Source organism: Stegodyphus dumicola, chromosome 8 (assembly GCF_044657685.1).
Source record: "Stegodyphus dumicola isolate Sdum_Otavi_A_Nest chromosome 8, ASM4465768v1".
NCBI classification, from domain to species: Eukaryota; Metazoa; Arthropoda; class Arachnida; order Araneae; family Eresidae; genus Stegodyphus; species Stegodyphus dumicola.
In genome coordinates, this window is record NC_140775.1 from 124912933 (window position 1) to 124936824 (window position 23892).

General features: G+C 33.9%; 1 protein-coding gene across 1 annotated transcript in view; it reads right to left on the bottom strand.

The window, feature by feature from the left end:
• Positions 1-5128: 5128 nt before the first annotated feature.
• Positions 5129-23892, bottom strand: part of LOC118202010 (PR domain zinc finger protein 12-like) — a 66509-nt gene continuing 47745 nt past the window's right edge. Inside the window, exons 5-8 of the mRNA XM_085823026.1 lie at positions 21858-22013; positions 16335-16452; positions 16055-16258; positions 5129-5534 (exon numbers count right to left, since the gene is read on the bottom strand). Coding sequence (XP_085679152.1) covers positions 5410-5534; positions 16055-16258; positions 16335-16452; positions 21858-22013 — 603 coding nt within the window. The 3' untranslated portion in view covers positions 5129-5409. The remainder of the gene's footprint in view (positions 5535-16054; positions 16259-16334; positions 16453-21857; positions 22014-23892) is intronic.

A 23892-nucleotide genomic window follows, 5' to 3' on the forward strand; every position in this document is an offset into this window, starting at 1 on the left:
TTAGCATTATTTTATTATTATTATTAGGTTTTTAATCACAGGGGTTTTAAAAGAATTTTGGATGAATTTAAGAGCACAATTGAAATCTATGGGCTTCATAGAACCTAAAAACTAACTTTTTAAAAATAATTTTATGCTTTAATTGCAAATCTATATTTTTTTTATCTTTCATGGCTAATCCTTTATTTTAGTTTGAAATATCAAATCTCTAAGTATAAAGTCATCATTTTTAGTGCTTTGAGAATATTTTACTTTACTTAATTCTAAATTTTGGTGTAAATTTGATAAGGCTGATTTAAAATCGTGCAAATTTATATCTGACAAGATTTATTGAAATTTTTAATTTGAAATCCTAAAAAATTAGTACACAATTACTAGAATAAGCATTTTTACTAATTCTTTTATTTGTAGCTAAAATTAGCTTCCGTCAGTAAAGCATATAATACATTTTATTTCGAGCACATTTTCGTTTTGAAATTTTTTTTGTGTGTGAAAACGATACTAATTTTAGATCTACAAGAGAAGCATCCTGACTGCTCTAAATAGTGAAGAGATTTGTCAGCATGGCTAATTTCCATGTTGTCTGTCACATTTGTGTTTCATCATTGTCCTTAGTACTATTCTTATGACTGCAATTTTTATTAGTGTCAGGGTACATAGTTCTTTGTTACTAAGACTGAAAACTTGATTCACATATTTCATTAATGATACAAAAGATCACTGTAAAGGCAAGTTATTTAAAATATTGAATTTCAATACTCTTTACAATGTTACTGTAATTTTCAAAAGATTTCTTTAGAATAGGTTAACACAGGCCTGGTTAATAGATATTCTACTTCAGTGATTCCAGTCTTTCATGCATCACAAAAGAAAACATTTTAACCTCAAGCAATGAATTATTGGGATTAAAAAAATACAGAAGAATAAATAAAAAAGCAGTTTACAAAAGTTTGTCAGTTTCAAAATGCTGTTATAAAACAGTGATCATTCAACAATACTAGAGAAAGTCATTACTAAATTGAAAAATAAAAATTTTTGATTAGGTCTGAAATCCATGTGATAAATGACACAATGGTATATGACTTAACTTTGATAAGAGAGAGAACTAATTTTTGTGTGTAATAACAGATTTAATTTTAAAACACTCAGAAGAATCAATTTCTTCTGTATTAATCTATATGATTATCCAACAATAACACAAAAAACTTGAAGTGTGCTGATACAATTTTCTGCATCTTAGTTGTGCGAATTCGAATTTGACCAGCATAAAAACAGAAAAGATTCACTTTTAAAATTTGAATCATGAAATGAGAGTAGCATTATCATTTTATAGTAGTGTTATCATTATTTTACAGTACATTTTTAGTAATTTAAAGATTTGGTAGCATTCTAACAGTAAGATAAATTAAAAGGAATTAATTAAATGTATTTTGTAAAGTACCATACGTTTATAATTTTTTAAGAAATATTAAATACATTTGCATCATAAAATTTTTATTTAATAATAAACTACATTTGATGTGAAAATGATAACACTACTATAAAATGACAATGCTACTCTCATTTCATGATCCAAATTTTAAAAGTGAATCTTTTCTGTTTTTATGCTGGTCAAATTCGAATTCGCACAACTAAGATGCAGAAAATTGTATCAGCACACTTCAAGTTTTTTGTGTTATTGTTGGATAATCATATAGATTAATACAGAAGAAATTGATTCTTCTGAGTGTTTTAAAATTAAATCTGTTATTACACACAAAAATTAGTTCTCTCTCTTATCAAAGTTAAGTCATACACCATTGTGTCATTTATCACATGGATTTCAGACCTAATCAAAAATTTTTATTTTTCAATTTGGAAAGTAATGACTTTCTCTAGTATTGTTGAATGATCACTGTTTTATAACAGTATTTTGAAACTGACAAACTTTTGTAAACTGCTTTTTTATTTATTCTTCTGTATTTTTTTTAATCCCAATAATTCATTGCTTGAGGTTAAAATGTTTTCTTTTGGTCCTAGCATACTGTCTTGCTTATCTGACATAACTTATATATGGATATTCACAGTGATGTTAAGGTATAGGAAAATTGTACATGCAATATATGAGGGGGAGGAATGTTGGTAGAGAATCATTACTGTATAAGCAAATTTATCTTTAGAGAAGTTGTAAATCTGTCTTAAGATTTTAGTCAAATTTGAGGAGTATTTTAAATTTAAAACTTGCATTTTGGTTTTACAAAATAATAAGCGTTTAAGAAAATCCTACCTAAATTGTACCTGACATGTATTTCCTCACATGTGATATTTATGACAAATACTGGCTGTATATGCTTTTATGAATTTTATCATTTCAACACTCAAAACTGCAAAGTAAGCTCTAAGAAATTGAGAGTTTGTTTATCAGCTTCTTAAAAAAGTTTGTTGTATCTAAGATTCTTATTAAATCTTGGGTAATTAATTATATGGCAAAGTACTCAAACCAAATCACTCAAGAAGAAATACAGGGTTATTCAGAAAGGAGGACCCAGTTCAATTACTATGTATTTTACAAAGTATAAATCAGATATGAACACTCTAGATACCGGAGGAAAGATGAAGTTCCAAAGTTTTGTTTAACACAGTTGGCACAGTGATAATTATGTAAATGGCTAATAGGGTACCTACTGGCAGGCATTTTGTTTCATTGTCAGTTATGAGTAAGATGGTTACGATGCTGCATAAGGTTTTCTTCCTTCTCGAATTTGTTCGTTTACGATTTGGTATTAACCTACCAAATAAGAAGAGCATCAAACGGTTTATGCAATTTCGAAAGATTGCATGTCTGCAAAGGAAAAAGCTTGGGCTGACTACATGTGCTATGGTGGTTCGTGAAATGATTTTGATAGTCCGCAGAAAAATTGGGACATTATTTATATTGTTATGATGATTCAGTTTAAAAAATAATGAGTAACATATTACAGAATATGTATTATACTTTTTTTAAAATTTTAGCAGCTACTATTAGTGAAATTCTAACTGTTGATCGATGCCGCCATTGCTGAGTAAGTGATGATATTATGTTTACAATAATTAAAAATTGGCAGCATAACGCTTTCTGTTTATTGATATTGCTTTGCCGGTTTGTACAGCTTTTTGTACTCTTCATACAATTTTTCAATGTGAACGAAATATATGTATCAGTGAGATGTGAATAGTGTTTTAATTGTTACTCGTAATCAGGGGCCTAGCCTGAATATCCATAAAGGCATGTTTCGAAAATTATATTAGCAAATGAAAATTAGAATTTCATGTAATGGAAAGTTGAATAAAAGTTTTAGCATATTGATGTTTTTAAAGTCTCATTTAAGGTTTTTTTTTTTTTTTTAAATTCATGTTAGTGGTCTGCCAGATGTAAAGTTATGTATGTATTGGTCTGTGAAGTTCTAAGAGTTGACGACCGCTGTGCTAGAGGATGATAGGTCAGTGAAAGGCAATTTTGTGTGTAGTCCAAGAAAGTGAGCTAGTAGATAACTGGGAATACCCGAACCAAGTGTATGGCGTGTTTGCTCTACAAGCCCTACCTTTTAGAACTTGTTCACACATCGTGGAGGGGGAAATTCTCGCCGCCGGCGAGTTTTCCCCTCCGCTTTCTAGCGCCACTATAACAAACTGATTTGCAATACATCTATGAAACTTTTCTTTCTTTACATAGACGTTCTTACATTAAAACAGTACATGGGGCTATTCTAGTCTCCATAGTACCATATATTAGGATTAAACCGATTTTGTTGTATACGAGAATGGGAAGGTATTTTCTTTAGTTCAACATGCACTGCACATGCGAGTCTTTAAGATTCTCGAGGTTACTGGAAACCAGACTTGCCAGAAACTTGCTTTGCCTTTCTAAAAGAGAACCTGATTGGAGCTGCGAAAATTGGCTCTACGCAGCAACCAAACGACATCGCTTCCAACATTGGTGCAAAACTTGCTTTTTTGGGTATCACCGTATGACATTCTCTGACTTTTCCAGATTTTGACTAAAATATTTAAATTCCCTGATTTTTTTGGTCAACTTTCGAATTTGCTGACTTTTTCTGGTTTTCCAGGTATTGTGGCAACCATGTGATATGCTAGAAAAGTGTGAATAACATATTTCAACTGTACTTAATTTTAAATAAAGCTACATTCCACCTTAGTGACAAAATGAATCGACACAATGTTTGTATATTGGGTCTGCACAATCCCCATCCAACTCTGCAATGTGAGAGAGACTTTTTTTGGTCAACTTTCGAATTTGCTGACTTTTTCTGGTTTTCCAGGTATTGTGGCAACCATATGATATGCTAGAAAAGTGTGAATAACATATTTCAACTGTACTTAATTTTAAATAAAGCTACATTCCACCTTAGTGACAAAATCGACACAATGTTTGTATATTGGGTCTGCACAATCCCCATCCAACTCTGCAATGTGAGAGAGACTTGGCAAAGCCAAACCTGTTCTGTACTTTATCACGGACAAAAGTGTGACAGAGTGACCATTCTTTTTTGCGGAAAGCACTAAGTGAAATAATGTACCTGGACATGTTGGAACAATGCCTTTTTCCTCAACTTAATGAAGGTTCACATGATTTCATTTTCCAACAGAATGGAGCTCCGTCCCATTGGCACCATGGTGTCTGAGGATTTTTTAATGTCCCTTAGTGATGGAATGGTCGTATGGAAAATCGTGACTTGGCGCTATACTTCTGACCACTGAGATCTCTGGATCTCGTGTTGTGTGACTTTTTCTTGTGTGGCTATGTTAAGGAGGCTGTTTGTCCCAAAATTATCAACAACTGACTGACCTACAGAACTGTGTCACTGCTGCAGTACACTCAGTAACACAAAGCAAGCTTTTTCGTGTGTGAGACAAGTTTGTCTACAGCTTAGATGTTTTCCTTGCTGCAAAGGGGGACACATTAACCTGTGTACATAAACTTTGAAACTTCCTCTTTTCATTAGTATATGGATTGTTCATGTCCAATTTATGCTTTGTGAAATACAGAGTAATTGAATTGGGTATATCTTTTTGAATAACCTTGTATTTCACTTCATGCTGTGCCATAAAATATATCATTAGGTGACAAAGGATTATCAAGTGATTACTAAACATTTAATTTATGCAGTGAATGTTTTATTAAAAGCATGAAAGATTAGCTTTTTATTTATGTACATTGAAAGCTTCATGTGTTTGGACAAAACATTGTGCGAAAGTTGCCATATATACTGCATTTATAAACTGACCAGTTGGTAAGATTCATTTTTAAAATTTCCAACATAAAATTACACCATTGTACATTGCATATCATTCCACATATATAAGATTATGGTTCTGCCTTTGCTTTTAAGTCATCGTATATAAATATGTTGGACATGCATTATGGCCAAGTTATTTATTTATTAAATGTGTTTTTCGTATGGTAGGACGATGCTGTGAACTTTTCTGATGGGCTCTTAATCCAGCCAGTTGGGAATATGCACTGAGGCATATGTTACATTTATATGGTCTTTCTCCTAAAAAAAGTAATATAAAGTTAAAATAAGTATGCAGATCAAACTAGTAACTGTATATGAAAGTTTTTCTAAGTTTAAAATGTAATACTATTGTTAAATATCCTAATGATGCAAAAATTGTTATCAAATCATCAAAGATATTTATAAAAATACGCTAGTTAGTATGTAATATTACTAAATATCCTAATGACACAAAAAGTATTATCAAAGATATTTATAAAAACATGTTAGTATCACATTTAGTTTGGAGTTAGTTTTTTAGCTAATGCAGGTGTCTTAACCTAAAAAACATGCATAAACCTACAGTGACCGAATTACAGCTTTTCATCACTTTCATTTAATCCATATTCAGTAGCCATATGTGAATATTTGATTTCTTTAATGTTGCTGTAGGTGTGGCAGTTATTTGGATAGATATAGTCATGTTTTTTTTTTTTTTTTTTTTTTTTTGTTTTGTTTTGTTTTTGTTGTTGTTGTTGTTGTAATCTATTTAAGGGGTTCCTAAGCTAAGAGCACATTCTAGAATATCTTTTGGACTGCGGGCACCATTTACGTTTTGAAGGTGAATTAGTTAATACAATGACGTAAAAAAAAGAGATTGTTCGCTTTGTGATGGTATCTTTGTTACACACAATTTGTATTTCATTAAAATTGAGAAAATTTTCATACAGAATTTTATTGAAAACTAAAACATTTTTGTGATTGCACAGTGGCAGTCACAAGTTAAACGATTGGCGGGTGCCATGGTGCCCACGGGCATAGGGTTGGGAACCCCTGCTCTATTTCAAAGTGAATAATTTAATATTTTTTATAAGAATTGATCAATCAATAACATCAAAAGTGGAAACATTACTTAACCCTCTGAGTGAAATGGCTGTATTTAACCAGCATTTATTGGTTAAATTTGTATCACTTATTTCAGTCTTCTCTTTACATTAACTTTTATTCATTAAGATATTAACATCATTAAAGGAAGTAAGAAAGCAAAATATTTTAAATTGTAAGCTAATATATATGAATTAGCAAAAATGTCCATTTGTTCAACCAAAACAGATTCCAGATAATAATTCTATAACTAATAAGATCCATTGAACCACTTGCTGATCGCAGTCAATTAATTCGTTAGGTTATACGCCTCTATTACCATAATCAGAAGGATTATTTTTTTCCTTGAACGCGACTCAATTTCACTTAAGGAATGATGGTTTGAATTATTGACACTATATTGGCTGCGAAAGGAAACCATCTTCGTGATTCAGAAGCAATCAAGAACAAGGTATTAGTAGAATCCGACCATGCAAAAGCAATTACTAGCAGGAACAGTTAAATATTTCATTATTGCTTTGAGTGGATTTGCTAACAATAATGCAGCTCATGATTCTAGTCTTGGTTTGGAAACTAAAGATTGCACTTTTAGTGGTGCACCTCTTGTTTTTGCACATATCAATGACGCGTAAATTTCTTCTTCAGGAAAAGATTTAGCATAAATAATTGCACAATACGCCTTCTCAGATGAATCACACGAAAGGTATAGCACTCTGTCTTATGATAAATAAAATCATTCTAGGAATTTTTAATTTACTAAGGTAATTTAAGTTTTCATGAAAGCAAGTCCAAATCGTCCATCGTTGTGGATTAAGATCTTAAGAGAGCCATCCCAATCTACTTGTCTGTCCTTAAGTCTGAAGAAATATTTTTGTAGAAACTAATAAAACATTAACTGGGGCCAAAGGGACAGAAGAGTCTCACAAACTTCTGACAACACATTCCTTTTAGTGTCGAAGATAATTATAAGGTAGGTATGTTAAAATCGTGTGTCACTGTGGGGATGCCAGTTTATTCTCAACATCTTCCTTCGTTGTTCCTTGAAAATGTCCAGCTGAGGTATATTTCTCCGAGTTTGCAGTTCTAATATATCAGGTATATTAGATGACCATTTCCGAAATATAAGGCCGCTTCTACCCAGATTATTATCTGTGTCATGTTAAATTTTTGGCAGAATTCTTGATGTAATGCCTATTAAAAGATCAATATAAAAATCAGATTTGACAACTTCCAAAGTCCTTTGAAAATCCTTTTGTTCATCTAAAGCTAATTGGAGAAGAGAATAAGGTGATATACGAGGGTTGGAACTTTAATAGTGGCAACACAGCTGAAAAAACGCTACGCAACCAAACCAAAGAATATCGCGTATACCACACGTAAACTACATACCTACCTTACCTCTCAGCAAAAAGACTCGTCCTGCCTACGTCACGCGCATGCGGAGTGACGCGAAGAACGAATCCTTGTATTAGCTCGCGGTCTAAAGTAAGCGTTGTCAGGATGTTTTCAAAACAAGAACAATGTTGGATAAAAGTTGAATGTGCCAGAGGTTGTACAGCACGACCTCTGGCACATTCTTGTGGCACTAGACCGGTCTGCATTGCCTTACAGAACCGTAGCAAGATGGGTGAAAGCATTCAATGAAAGACGCCAAAACGTGGCAGACATGCTGCGGCCAGGTCGTCCGAGTGTCCAAGAGCTCCGAGAGCCAAACGATTCGTCAGCTGGCCGGACAAACAGGATTAGCGCATACGACTGTGCTGTACATTCTGAAGGAACGCCTGTCCATGAGAAAAATTGCTTCACGATGGGTTCCTCATCAATTGACGGAAATGCAGAAATGGCTACGTTACGATGCTGCCAGAACCCACCTGGAGCGCGAAGGAGATGCTTTTTTACGCCGTATCATTACGCTGGATGAGACTTGGGCCCGATCGTACCAGCCAGAACTGAAACGCCAATCAAACGAATGGCATCATCACGGGTCACCACGACGTTCGAAATTTCATCAGAACCCCAGCAATGTGAAAGTTATGGGGGTTCTCGTGTGCAACTGTGATGGTGTCATCCTAACGCATACCGTTCCCCCACTAAAGACCGTCACTACGCAGTATTACTGCTCATTTTTGGAGCGCAATCTCCGGCCAGCTTTGAGAAAGAAACGGCGACACTTTCTGCAGAACGCTCCTCTCATTTTGCATGACAATGCTCGGCCGCATGCAGCGCAAGCTGTGACTAATTTCTTCAAGCGATGGGGCTGGGAAGTGCTTTACCATCCACCATACTTGATCTAAGATCTAAGCCCTTGTGACTATGACTTAATTCCTAAGATGAAGGAACCACTTCGTGGCACTCGCTTCCAAACTGTTCCTGAGATTCTTGCGGCACTAGACCGGACCATTCAAACTATCAACAAAGCAGGCTCTGCTACAGGTATTCTGCGACTTCCACATCGTTGGAAACGGGTTGTACACAATGCTGGCGACTATATTGTAGGACTGTAAAACATGGTGACATGAATCACTTTTGTATTCCTTGTAAATAAATAGTTGCCACTATTAAAGTTCCAACCCTCGTAAATGGTGTAAGGGAAGTTCCGTATGTCACCGTTTAGAGTATTATCTTCGATTGGTTGATTGGCATGATTTCCGCAAAGAGAAGTTTCTGTCTTCTTGATGCACACAAATTTGTCTATACATTTATTTCTATAACTGCGCAGATAGTAACAGCATATGTTCTAAATCGGACGAGAATGTCAAATAATTCTGGTTGAATTCTAGGGCCTACGTGCAGCACACAGTTAAATGAATTTCCCCCTAGACTTTTTTTCTGATATGTCAAATGCAACTCTTATTTTAGTGCTAGAACTTGATGGCTTAAAAACTGGGTGGTGAGGTAAGTAATAAATGACTGGGGGGGGACAAGTTCAGAATCTGGTATGAATTCCATGTGTTGCAAGCCAGATTTGTTAACCAACCTATTTTCTAAAAGTGAAAAAAACCTCCTTAATTCCCTTGAATCTTCTAATTCTGATGGCAATGTTTTGAATGGTCATCTTACAACGTATGTACCTGCACTCAGCCTATTATGAGAGTTTTTAAAATGTTACTCACACTTTACTTCGGATTTCGAGAGAGCAATGTCTTCCGGGACTGTTTTGAGGATCCGAAATTCCTTAACTAATTCCTGAGTACTCTAAATTATTCAACAATATGCTAGTATTAAATAAGGCTGTTCTTGAAATGATCCAACTTAATATAATCATCCAGTAAATGCGTACATGGAATGTCAATCTCTCGAACAGCAGTTCACTCTAAACTTTTCAGCGGTTTATACGATGCCATTAAACCTTTCGGCGGTTCTTCTGATAATTTAATAGAATCTTTTTTAAATGGCATAGAAGAATTATTTCAACTGAATAGAATTACGAGCAATATTCACAAGATTATATTTACAAAAAAAAAAAAAATATTTATCGGGCTCGCTAAAACATTTGTAATGTCAATATCGCCAAATTCCGAGTGTACCGTATACTAGGAATAAATCAAGCATTTTTAAATGCATGGAGACGTACAAAAACGTAACAAACAGTTCATCAGAACTTTTATAGGTAATGAATTTCGCATTTTTGTTCACAGTTTCTCTAATTTTGATGTTAACATTTATTAATAATTTATTAAAGCCATTAATTTTGTCGTTTTCCCATTAAAAGTGTAATATTTATTTCTCCTTTTACATTAATTTTTTCGTTCTGCTTCTCCTGAGATATTTTGGACAGCCGTTTATATGAGTAGATATGCAACGTCTTTTAACATGGACGTTTCCTCGGAATTCTTAAAATTGCCCATTTATAATCGTGAATATTCTTCACGCACAATCATATCTTCGCGAAAATTGTACTTTTTGCTCTGTATGCGGTAAAAATGTTTCATATTATGTCAGCATATTAATTCAAATAAATTCTTCCTTCAAAAATAATAAATAGTCATATTTCAGCAGCAAAATAATTGCTAACAGGGCATTTGCATTGATTTCGGAAATATGATTTTTTAAAATATATAAAATAACTTAATAACTTACTTTATAGATTAGTTTCATTTAAAATATTTTGCTATAATTTTTATAAAAAATATTTAAATATTAAACATTTTAACAAAAATTTAACAATAATTTAGCACGTATTTTTAGTACTAATTAAATTTAATCATTCAAGTATTTATATGCATATTTCATTAGATGAATCTACCTTAGATTAATATATTTAGATGAAATAAAGTAATGAAACATTGCAAAATAAATCTTATGCGGACTTCAGATTAAAAGGGCAGATTTAATCTCTTTTCATTCTGAAAGTAACGCTGATGAACTATGAAAAAGATGTAAAACGACCACGTCATATGACGTTTCAGCGACGTCGACAAATTGTCAAAATGCAACAGCAAGTATTTTGCGTCTTTGCAGCGTTGTAAAGACGTCGTAAAAGTTATCACGATCACTTTGCAACCTCTCGGACCAAAACGACGTTGCCGCGCTACTATGGTTATAGCCGAAGATTTACAGAAACAGATATCAAACTTGACACTGCAAATAGCAGAAATGAATAGGCGTGGAAATTCCAGTCCATAAATACGACGATACAGGTCGAATTATAGAAATCGTTTCAAAAGTAACGATGACCCAAATAATTGTTATTTTCACAAACGTTTTGGTGAGAGAGCGTACAAGTGCACCCCACCATGCAAATATCAGGTCTCAAAAGAGGAAAACTGAATCCCCGCCCTTCGATGACGACAGAAAGTCAAGGGGTACAGATGGGTCGTCGATATATTCGTGACAACGCATCAGCAACCAATTTGTTAATTGACACTGGAGCAGAAATATCAGTTATTTCATCATCACCATCGGAAAAAAGAAATGTGGCTAAGCTTGAGTTATTCGCAGCTAACGATACAACAATTAAAACACGTGGTCAAAAATTATTAGAACTAGATTTAGGGCTACGCAGATCTTTCAACTGGCCTTTTATTATTGCGGATGTTAATAAAGCTATCGTGGGAATAGACTTTCTTTTACATTTTAATTTGTTAGTCGATAGTAAAAACAGAATATTAATCGACGGAACTACCTCATTAACAGCAAAAGGTACTTTGTGTAGCAATAACGTCACTCCTAAATTCATTGCTAATATTTTTCAAAACCCATATAGAGCCATCCTAAACAAATTTCCTAACTTACTTAAACCCAACATAAAAAACAATAAAATTAAAGAACATGATGTGCAACAACGAAGCTGGTAACCAAAAGATTCATTTGGCTTGGCAATAAACAAAGACTATCAGCTGTGGTGTAGAGCATACTTGCAATGCCAACAGGCCAAAATTCACAAACATAACAACCACGCTTCAGCTGCTGAATTCAAAGTTCTCAATCAACGTCTCAAGCACCTTAATATCGATATTGTTGGCCCTTTACCATCTTGCAAAGGTTTTAGGTTCACTCGGTGGATCGAAGCTGCACATCTGAAAAACCAAACCGCAGAGTCCGTCGCCCATGCCCTCATTGCCACTTGGATTTCGAGATTTGGAATCCGAGAGAAGATAACATCTGACCAAGGTCGCAAATTTGACAGCCAATTCTTCAGATCCTTAAGCAAATACCTAGGCTTCAAGGCGAACAGCACCATGGCTTACTATCCACAATCTAATGGTTTAATCGAACGACAACATCGAACCTTGAAAAACAGCCTAAAAATCCATCTGTAAACGTCAAATTCTTGGAGTGATTGTCTACCTTTGATTCTTCTTGGCATTCGAACTGCCATTAAAGACGATTTGCATTGTTCTTCTGCTGAACTTGTGTACGGTTCACCACTGTTTGCTTGGAGAATTTTTCAGTTATGTCCCCACTGTTACGTTCTCAGATTTTATACAGAAATTGCAAAGTCACATCCAAGACCTAAAACCAACTCCAACAAGTAGCCATGGAAAAAAAAAAAAAAAAAAAATTCGTGCCCAAGGAATTTAGCAAACTGTTTACATGTATTCATCTATAATGACATAATTTCATCTTCTCTTCACCCTGTCTCGGACCATATTTAGTTAAAAAACCTTTTCAGAAATTTTTCGATGTGGAAATTTCAAGTAAAATTAAAAGGATACCGATAGATAGACTGAAAACCATGTTTCAATATCACAACAAATCTCCAGACGCATACTCCAAAATCTCTCCTCCGCTTTCTGGAGATAAAGATTATTCCAAAGTTATTCATCCTAGCAACACAAAAGCTGGAAGAAAGGTGATATTTCTTGCATATCCGAAAGATTACCTGGTATAACGCTATCACTGGGAACGGGGTGTGTGGCGACATCATTTGAGTTAATGGGAAGCGCCATTTGTGAAACTCTTCGCATGCAATTTTCTGTTTCTCAGAGTGGCGACACTAAGCCTTCATTGTTCTTAAGAAAAAGAACAATGACTGATTTTCTGTCTGTGTAATTCTGTTTCCAGAAAATGTAAATAAATATTAATCTTATTGGAGTCAGAACGGTGTACCAAACATTCCCTGTGTACCAAACATCCACAAGACCTAGAACACTAGTTGGTGAAAAATATGAAAATTGCAAGAGTTTGATAGCCGAGCGGTATTAGACAAAGTTTTTCTTGCACGAAGCAAGCATTGATGGTTCCATCCTCAGCCTAACGTTAAATCTGCAAAGGACTTGTAAATAGTACTAAATTTATCTATTTAATTGCATCTATCCAAGAAATTATTCTTATTATTATTCAAAGAAAAATTGTGCATTACATAGGAAAATTGTATGTTTTTAAAAAATCTTTTTACATAACTTATTATGTATCGCATTATCTGCAAAACTACCAATGTACTGTATTTATAGAAAAATTCATTGCATCATATGTATATATTGCCAAAAAATTGATCACGTATTTATCCAAGACTAAATTTACTCCAGAAATTGTACAGAAAAATTGCTTATCATAGAAAAGATATGCCTCCAAAATTGCTTAAAGAACTTTTGCTAAAACAGATGGAATACTGAATAATCTCAAAAGGACAACAGATGGCAACACATATGTCAAGCAGTTCTGCTTAGTACGGCACTAAAACTCAATAAATGAAGCACTATTCAGTGCTCTTCCTCCTGATTACTCAGGAGATTCTATTTATCACATGTTCAAGCCCTACATGAGAACAAAAATAGCTTGGTAAAGGCCTGTGAAACGGTCGACTACCTCGTACAAACGTGACAGTCTAGTCTGTTGTTGCTTGAATAAACCACGTTTGTCACTTGGTCTTCCTGCTCTATTGTTTAATAGGTGAACTTTGCGTATAGAAATTGTGGGGCGCGTATTCCGTCAACCCTTGGAAACAACTGTGCTCAGTTGCAGCTGTGTAGGTAACTTGTTTGTTCTGTGTCTTAATATGTTCAAGAATATCGAATCGCCATCCACGTTTTTTTGTCGACGAGAAATTTGTCTACTGCAGACATTCACTAGGAGATTTGTGAAGTTTATGGAGCTACTGCCATGAGTGAAGGCAAAGTGCGTAAGTGGGTCAGAGACTTCAAAGCTGATGAGTCCATGATGAGTCCCGCTTTGGTCGCCCATCTGTGATCAGAGACGATATGGTGGCTTCAGATGACTAAAAATTCTTGAGAACAGATGCTTCACCATACGCACTCTTTCAAACGAATTTCCTGAATTGTCTAGTCTAGGACGTGAAAATGGCCATGAATCGGCCTTCGTTATCGGAACAGGCGGCAAGTTTCTATGAAGAAAGGATTCGAAATCTAGTTCTAAGGTATGATAAGTGTTTAAATAAGCTTGGCAACTATGTTGAAAAATATAGAAACGTATGTAGAATCTGAAAATAAATTTGGTTTTTGAGAATTTTCTTTCGTTTGGTTTTCATTTTCAAACGATCCTTATTAAAAAAACACTCCTCATATATATATATATACGAGGAGTGTATATATATATATATATCTGTATGTTTTCTAAGGTCTAGATATTCGAACGCTCCGATGCCGTGAATCTTTAAAAAGGTGTAAACTTCCAAATCCCAAATTTTAACGCTTTTTTCACCATTCGAATCTTTTGAATCGTAACCTAGAACTTATTAATTGTTTTAAGTTAAAACTTTAAAGAAAGATTATTTTTATTAACGCCCAGCGGAAACGTTCATTAAAGAAGAAACGCAATTGTTACAATTTTAGTGGTCTGCGAATCACCATTATCACCTCTTGATAGCCATGAGCGTCCCATTGTTTCAGTATGCCCTGGAGCGAAATCTATTGGAGTAGGTACTTTCTTGAAATTATTCTCTAATCGTCTCCATAATTTTGGACATAAGATTACTTATATTTTCTAAATGTTCCTAGCAATTCATGTCATGGTATAGTTACTATACCATGACATGAGTTGCTCATAAAATCATATTGAGAATATGACTACAAGATTCAAGAATTTTACTATTTGTTTCATTTATCAAATTTCATCTGCATGTTTTTATAAATTTAGGTATATTTTTAAGAACGGTTTCTCAGATTTACTTCTATTAAATGCCGATTTCAAATTTTGCTCTATTTAAAAACTTTTAATACTGAATAATTTTTTTTCTTCTTTCAACCTTTTTCTATAATTGTTATTTGAGGTTTTCCAGAGGTCTGAGATCCGAGAAACTCCTAAGGTTTGGATCTGGATTCGGATTCGACCTGTCACTAGCTTTTTTCTAAGCAGGTTTACTACTTATTCGCAGCGCTGTTCAACAAAATTTGAAATAATTAACACATCGTAATGCTAAATTACATGGATCAATTAAAAATAATGCGTCTGATAGGAGCACTGCAAAGAAGATGAATAAATTGGAATGAAATTTGTGCCCTTAATGTCGATTTGAGTGTTCAGACATAGTATTCTCAAGTTATGTCAAGAGATCCAACTGGAAACAGAGTTAGATCTTTCGTTAAGAGTATGTTTGATAACGGACCAACTGGGCTCGAGATTTGAAGACACCTTTGATTGAAGACTTACAAATCTTTAAAACAATTTTGAGAGATGTGCTTATTCTATATAAAATTACTTTGTTAATACCCGGTAATCTGTGACAGGGGAACAAGTTGTATACATTTGTATTATTTATTGCTGAGGGGTTGCTCCAACAGCAAAAGTTCCCTCGAGTTCTGTGGCACTTTGAAGTAGCGAATGTCTGAGTCTGCAGGCATCTGGGATACTTAAGGGTAGAAATTCAGAGATCATGCTTCTAAATTGAAAATTTACATGGCTAAATTAACTGACGAAAGAAAACTCTGTTTGTCGAGGTTCCAAACGAAAGAACATTGTCAAGCAGTATGTCAGACAAATACCGCAAGCTACAGCGATTTCGCTAAGATCAGTACATTGTATTGAGACAAAAACTTTATCGGAAAAAACTTTTTTCTTAATAAACACAGGATGCGCGGTGTAGGGTGGGACTGCACGATGTATCGTAATAGGGAAAGCTTCGGTTGCTCATCTCCTCAACGTTTCTTTGTAAACGCTTACAAAGCTTGCATTTTTTTAAATAAGGGTTAGTTTGTATGAGAAGGCATTACCAGTTGAACCATAGTGAATCGCTGGTGTCCCCCGTACTTTTACTGGTACTATCACGTACACTTAAACATTAGAATGAAACTGACCTGTATGTAAACGTATGTGGTTCCGAAGCGTTGAAGATTGGCTGAATCTTCTTTGGCAGACACTGCATTTGAAAGGTTTTTGTAAGGTATGTGTACGCATGTGTGACCTCAGGTTACTCCTGGAATTAAAACCTTTCTGGCATACTACACAATTTAGTTTTTTCTTTTCATCAGCTAATTGTTGTAGATGAATCTCGGAATTATCTGTAAAATAACCAGTTATTAGTATGAAAGATAGCTTAATATTTTAAAGAATTTTGTCTTTTTTTTTCCTTCTTACCTGTTAATGCATCAATTTGTTTTCCTGGACTGCTTTTATCCTCAAAATAAGGTATTCCAAAGCACTGTTTTATATTGAATCCATACCATACTAATAGCTCATTATCTTCGGTAATATTCTGAAAGGTAATGAAAGTAATTCTGTATTTTAGTATTAGAAAGATATTTTTGTTTCAGTGTACAAAATTATTGGCTTTTATAAAATGACAGGAATTGTTCAAGTAGAAGATTCCTATCAATTTATAGAAAGTAATATTTCTCGCCTATTTAAACATTTTAATGTCAAAATTTCAAATTGGATCTAACAGCATTTTTTTATTATTTATAGAGACTGGATTTGTTAAATAGTACAAATAGTTTTTCGATGTATAGAATAATATACATTTATTTAAAAGTTAGAGGTGGCGAGGAAAAACCGAATTATACTAGCGGTTTTGCTGGATTTTACTAGGTCATGAAATAAACTAAATAAAATAGAATGTTTATTTGTTATTATTATTATTATTATTTTGAAACTTGAACGTCGTAAGAGAATCATTAATACGCGAAAAGCCACATTATAAAATTTTATCACGAAAATTAGTTGGCTGATTAATTGTGAAAAAACTAGCGTAACGAAAACTGAATTTGCTGGAAATATAAGCAGAAGAAAATTATAAAAGCAGTTCATAAAAAAGAATCCTTTCCATGAAAATATATAGATGGAGCTGTAAAGTTATAAGCATGACTCGATCCGCACAGTTCCCCTAAACTTTAAACTCTAAGTTTTTCTTCAGGGAAAAATATGAATCTGCTTATCTAGGAATATATACCAGTGAAAATTATTCGTATCTAGTTGTTAAACAATTCTGTGAAAGCCATGGCAAAGTTCGGCTTCAAGTATACAAATTATTGCAAATACATAATCAAGAAAAAACGGATTGTTTCGAAACGAAGGTAAGATCTTTAATGTTAAAAGAAAATCCGCCATGTCAAAGGACAGTTGCAAAAACATTAAAATGCTCAGTGCCAACTTTCTTTCTTTCTTTCCACCGACAGCGAGACAGCCGGTCCACTGGGTAGTTAGCATATCGGCCAGGTAGCCCCGCTGACGGAAATAATTTGAACAAAATAACACATTTATAAATACATATTGTGCTCAAGACGACTGCTGGGGGCAGTGCAAACAAATGCTGGACGAAGACGATAGTGCATGATGGAAGAAGGGTGCATTGCCGGTGAGAAGAACAATTTCAGTAACATATTTACAGAGTTATGGATAGGTGGTTACAAATACTAAAAGTAATAAGAAGTAAAATACTATAAAGTAAAAAAATACATAAAATTAAAAAAAAAAAAAAAAAGGCAAAACAGTGGAAACAATACATAAAATAAGGCAAAATACATAGTTCAAGGTTCTACAGTTCAAGGAGATAAATATATACAGGGAATAAGAAAAGCCGAATAAGCTAACTTAAGATAAAATTAGTTCACTACAGGTACAGAGCATACAGGGGCTGTGCTGGTGACGAGGATGGTGGCTGAGAATTACTCCAGCCTGTCTGAGATTTTGCGTGCAATGTTTATGCAATCACATATGCGTTTCAATGCATTGCGAATTTTTGAAGTAGCTTCTGCCCATGCATGGATGGGGTTTGCTACTGGTTGCCTAAGATGATATTTGGCGGTCTCTCTGCAAGCGAACAGATAGTGGTCCGGATCTCCTACCATCCCGCATGAGCAATGCTCGCTTTCGCGTCGTCTGAAGCGATGCAGGTAAGTCATGAACGGACCATGTCCTGTTAGATACTGAGTGAAGTGAGACGAGCCAGATTTTAGAAGCCGGCAGACTTTTGGAAAAAATCTGCAAACTCTTCTGCCGGTGGTCTCTGTCTCCCACAGATGTTGCCAACGTTTGAGTAATTCTCTCGAGCTCAGCTTTTAAGAACGAACCCGGGAGAGGCACGTCAAGTGTGCGAACGTGGGGATCAGTTGCTGCTCTTTTGGCTATTGCATCTGCAATTTCATTGCCCAGTATTCCAGAGTGGGCAGGTACACACTGGAGTTCAGGTCTATAGTATTTAGTGTTCTTAGTAAGAGTTTTTTATGGCTCTGACGAGTGGATTTTTACTACATGTGCCTCGGATTGCCTGGAGGCTAGAGGCTGAGTCTGAATATATACTGGAATAGTTATTTTCCAGTGCGTAGAGAAGTGCGGCTTTTAATGCAATCAGTTCAGCCTGAAAAACTGGGTTGTGGTGCTTAAGCTTTCTTTCTCAGGTCTTCGCAGCGCGAATGCCAGGGTCACTTTCTCTCTCTCTGGATCAAAAACGTCTGCTTACATACTTTACAACTTAATTTGCATTCTGATGAGGAATACGGAAAGAAAAAGTTATAAAGTAAAGATTAAAATAAAAAGTTTACAAATATTTCACTAACTTATAATAAAGAGATAGTGAATTCTATTTCTGGTTTCAAATGACAAATTTTCACCGGCAGTTATATTTTTTGATTGCATTGGATTTTTTTATTTACTCCGGACGGCGTGCATCATTCTCACACTTAACTAAAAATTAAACATAACTAAAAATTAAAGAATTTGCTAAGTTAAATGAAACAAAGGAGAGAAAAAGGGAATTTGACTTGTCTGATACTCCAAGTTAAGTTTATGATCCGAGAGACTGCTCACTGACTGCAGGCAGCCAAACCTGTATTTGAGGGAAGGGTGTCCATTTGTTGAAATGAAATTTCAAAACAGGTTAATTTTTTACCTCATGCAATACCTGACACTGTAGAGCCATTAGGTTTTTATTGAAGCAGGTGTTGTGAAAAATGTGCAATGCCCTCGCCAGGACTCAAAACCTGAACCTTTCGAATATGCGTAAAGTATTCTTCCAATTACACCAAGACATGCGGAAAGGAGAGAGGAACTGCCTTATATACTCCCTTTTAAAGGGTTTGTTTTTGGTTTGGTTTATTGAGATTACGACAAAGCACACTAGGGCTACCTGCCTAAGGGGAGGGATGCCTTCGTGGAGGACTTTCTAAGGAAAAGTGGCTCATATACACGTTACACATGGGGAAAACCACGAAAACGCCCATGCAGCCAGCCCGTTCGCGGGATTCGAACCTCGGACCGAACTACCAGTGTTCAGCTACTTTACCGCTCGGCCGCTGTTGGGCCTCCTTTTAAAGGGAGACTTGGAATTAGGGGACCCAAACGCCAAATACTGGTGGTGTCGAATTATCGTGCACTATCTTTTAGTTTGGGCGCCACTTGTATAGCCATTAAGTGTTTTTTGAAGCAGGAGACGTGAAATGTGCAGTGTCCTCTCCGGGATGGACCTCTGGAATATGCGTCGAGAAGGCTTCCAATTACACCACGAAGGCATGTGGAAATGAGGGAAAAAATACCTTATAACACAAATTCAAACCTTTGAAAAAATAATCCTTTTAATTTTTAAACTAAAATTAATTAAATTTTAAACTAAAATTAATTAAATGTTTTTAACACTTAGTAATGTAAAGAATTAATCGCTTTTTATATTAGTGATATATCTGTATTACATCTCTCGAACTAATAGCCTAATGAAAAATTAACAACGCCTTCGCCGGGAATCGAACCGCGGACCTCTGGAATACCGTCCCAGATACCTAATGACTCTACAGTGGGGCCCTAATAGCCTGATGTTTGTATTTCGAATGCAAGTTATAAGCAATGCACATCTAAATATATTTTATGATTTTTTCGCTACATAATTCTTTTTTGAAATAAATACTTTAAGAATATATAGAAATTAAACGTTCAGATAAAAATATTAAAGAAAATTCAAGGGAATTTGAAAAGCTATAATTCTCAGAAATTTCAAACTTTTATTTAGCTTACAACATAGCATTAATTTTTGTCACTTCAGCCCATACAGAACCTTATATTTCAGTTTGAAAGCATGCTAAAAATTGCTATTACAGAACAAAAGGTTGAGCTTTAATTATTGTTTCTTCAAATAAATGAATGATGAATTACATTTACATTATTAATTACATACTACTTTTATTTTATCTTTTATTTTTATTACTAAAATTTGAGTTTTTATTACCATATCGGTTTGCTAAGTGCCTCTCTTCTGTGAAAATATGAATTAGTACATATTCTTTGCAATTTTAATTTGTAATATATATTAAATGCAGTTATAGTTTTATGACGGGCGACACAAATGTGAGGAATAGTAATTGATAACGTGTAGCTCGCAAATCGGCGAGGCAATAGTTTATAGTAATTAGTGTCTATTATGCTTTAATAATTTGAAAGTACAACTTTTTTCTTCTTGATATGAGCTTACGGTATTCAGTATTTTTTACGTTTTCTGGTGGGAAAGTATTAGAAGTCAAAGTAAACTTTCTAGTATGCTATTAGAAATTAATAAGATAATTCTATGTTTTATTTTCCCAAGTTAAAAAAGTATAAATTACTCTACATTCAGTATATTATGCAACATGAGATGCAACTTTATGCATAGAGATTAATGTATTTGCTGCCGTCATACGCCCTCTCGTATTTAAATTAATATTCATTAAAAAGACAAGTGCAGAAGCTAGGCCAACATCTCTGTAATAACACAGGTAATTGAGGCATTGATGTACCAAGCTAACTGATGAACTTCCGCCGCAGTTTGGAATTCCGAGGGAGAATATCCAACACCTTCTTAAACAGTTTCTTGTTTAAGAAGGTGTTGATACTATACAGGTGACATCACGACTTTGCTCTTCCGCCCCAAATTTTGATGGAGACCACTCTGAGAGTCCGAAGGTCTCCCATCTCTCATCCCCTACCACTAACCTTTCGAGAGGATTTTCGAGCGGTCATATGTCTAGAGTGTAATTATACAATTTATAGGTTCTGAATGATCATCTCTTGGAATAACATTAATACCTCTTAAAATGCCATTCATTTGATTCGTCTTCGATATATCTTGAGTAGTGTTTAATAATAAAGAATATGATCTTATCTGATAAGCCAGAAACTCGAGGATAAGGCAATCTTAAAGACCTACTTCAATAAGAAAATTATTAAAGTAATGCCACCTTTAATTTTCATCAATTTTTGATCAAAGAAAAAATTTTAAGGAGTGCAAATGGCTCTCCATACCCCCTCCTGAAACGCCACTGGTTGACGTTATTGATTATTCAAATTAAAATACATTTAGTTCAGAAGTCAAACAACAAAAATCAGCGTTATATTTACCAAATTTTCACAGGACTAGTTTCGATGGTTTTACCGAACCACCATCTACAGCTGCAAAACCGCAAAATGACTTTGTTGTTTGACTTCTGAATTAGTATTTATTCGGCGTGTTATTGTGTCTTAATACATTTAGTTGTTAGCAAAACTACTTTTTGTGTCATATGAAGTAAGAATTAAAAAATTCTCATTCCAAAAATAATGTGTAAAAATAAAATATAACGAAACATACGCATTTTTACTCCAAAAACTCAATCAGAGCTTATAGTTCAAATAAGAAAAGATGGCGTTACTGCCACTACTTACTCTTATTACCCGATAGTAAATGTCGCCATCTATCTGTGTAGTTTCTAAATTTTGTTCTTGCAAATGTCTAGCACATTGAATATAACTCATCCAAGATTCCGTATGACCTTTTTCGTTCTTCAGTAAATGGAAAAAATTTCCATTATCATCAGCAATCTTAAAAATGCACACATACAAAAAAAAAAAAAAAAAAAAAAAAAAAAAAAAAGAAAGAAAGAAATGAAAGCAGACATATAAAGGTTCATCAAAAGAATTAAATATGAAATTTAGATTCAATTCATAAATGCGACGATATAACTATTTAATTTTTTCTAGTGCAGGTTATGGAGTTTCACTTCTTATAACCGCCGCAATGGCGAAACTAGAAATTATAGACTATTATGTGAAAAATTTTTTGAGCTCTCTCGATTAAAACACTCAACAAAAAAGTGAAGAGCAAACTTTTTAAATAACTAATCGGCTGCTCACAGTGGCCTAAAATAAATATGATAAAAAAGAAGAAATATTTAATGATTTTAATGAATCCTGATAATGTAATTTTATAAAATTATTTAATAATTTGAATAAAAAACCAAAATAACAGCTTTTTCGATAACACTAATTTTATCAATTGTTCTACTCGAACGATTCTAGATTATAGGTACAATAGAATTCAATTGTACTGAATATTAGAGTTCATTTTATTATATCTTTAATAGAATATTTAATTAATCTCTGGAAAAGAATGGAATAAAAGAAAAGGCTTTAAAACGTTTCACTTTTTAGCACATAAAAGCATCTTATTGTTTAACAATTAAGTATAGAGAATGGAAAAACATCAACTTATTTCCTTTCCTAAAAGTTCTTGTTAACTGTTATATTTATATTATTTGTGGTATGTTATTCTTTTTTCGGTATACACAATAAGTGTTTACAAACTTTTAAAACGATTTCGAAAAAATAATTTTTTTTTTTTTTTTTTTTTAAAGCAAACATTATGGAATAAAACTTTCTGGCAATAGCTTATTGTTTGAAATGAGAAATATCATTAGCTACTTTTAAATTCACTTATCTTTCAAAATGTCGCATGTAAACAAGCTGTGAATTGAAGAACTATTTTGCGCTTTCCAAAGAGAAATATTCCTATTCTAAAATTAAAAAATTGTTGTGAAATGCATGATATTAAAATATATAAGTGCAAAATAAGCAGTGCTATTTATCGGAAATGGGAAAAACTTCAGTCGGTCATTACTTCGCGGATAAGAAATAATTTACTAGATGGAAATTTTTTCGCAGAAGGCTCGTAAAAGAAATATGAAATTAGAATACTTTTAATAAAAGGTGTCGTACGACTAAATTTTTCATAATCAAAAAGGTTGTCTTATTTCATTACACAGATTGCATTATTTGGATGCGATCGCATTATTTTTATGCGATTCTTTGGATTGTCTTAAAGTTTAAAACTTAATATTAAAAAACTCTAAAAGCGGCAAGTTTCCTTAAAAAAAAAAAAAAAACCCCTCTAAAAAGCCTTTTTAATAATACGTAAGTCTCTTTTCCCTTTTTTATTACTTCACTGAATTTTCTAAGCATGGATTTCAAAAGATTTTGACAGACATTTGCTTCTATTTTTTCCCATTATATGGGGAATTTTCCTCTAAGTTCATTTCTATTGGAAATTTTGAATTTATTAATGTCTTGCTAATAATTCAAAATATACTCAATAAGTCTGGACTCTGCTCTAGCGTTTTGATTGAACTTGGAATGTTATACAAAATTAAAAATTTATGAGCTTGGGATCATCGTCCTGGTGAAGTCTATAATTTCGTTAAAAAATATTTAAATTCATAAATTTCTTTATTTTTACATCAATAAAATGTATATTTCTGACTCTGCAATCAGATCCAGATTTCATACAGTCCCCAGACCATTTGGTTCTCTCCAGCATTCTTTACTGATGGAATAAGCTTACTCGTTTGAAGTTCGATATTGAGTTTCCTCTATGCAATTTGCTTTTCAACGCTCTCGAAAGCATTGAATTTACTTTTAGCTACAA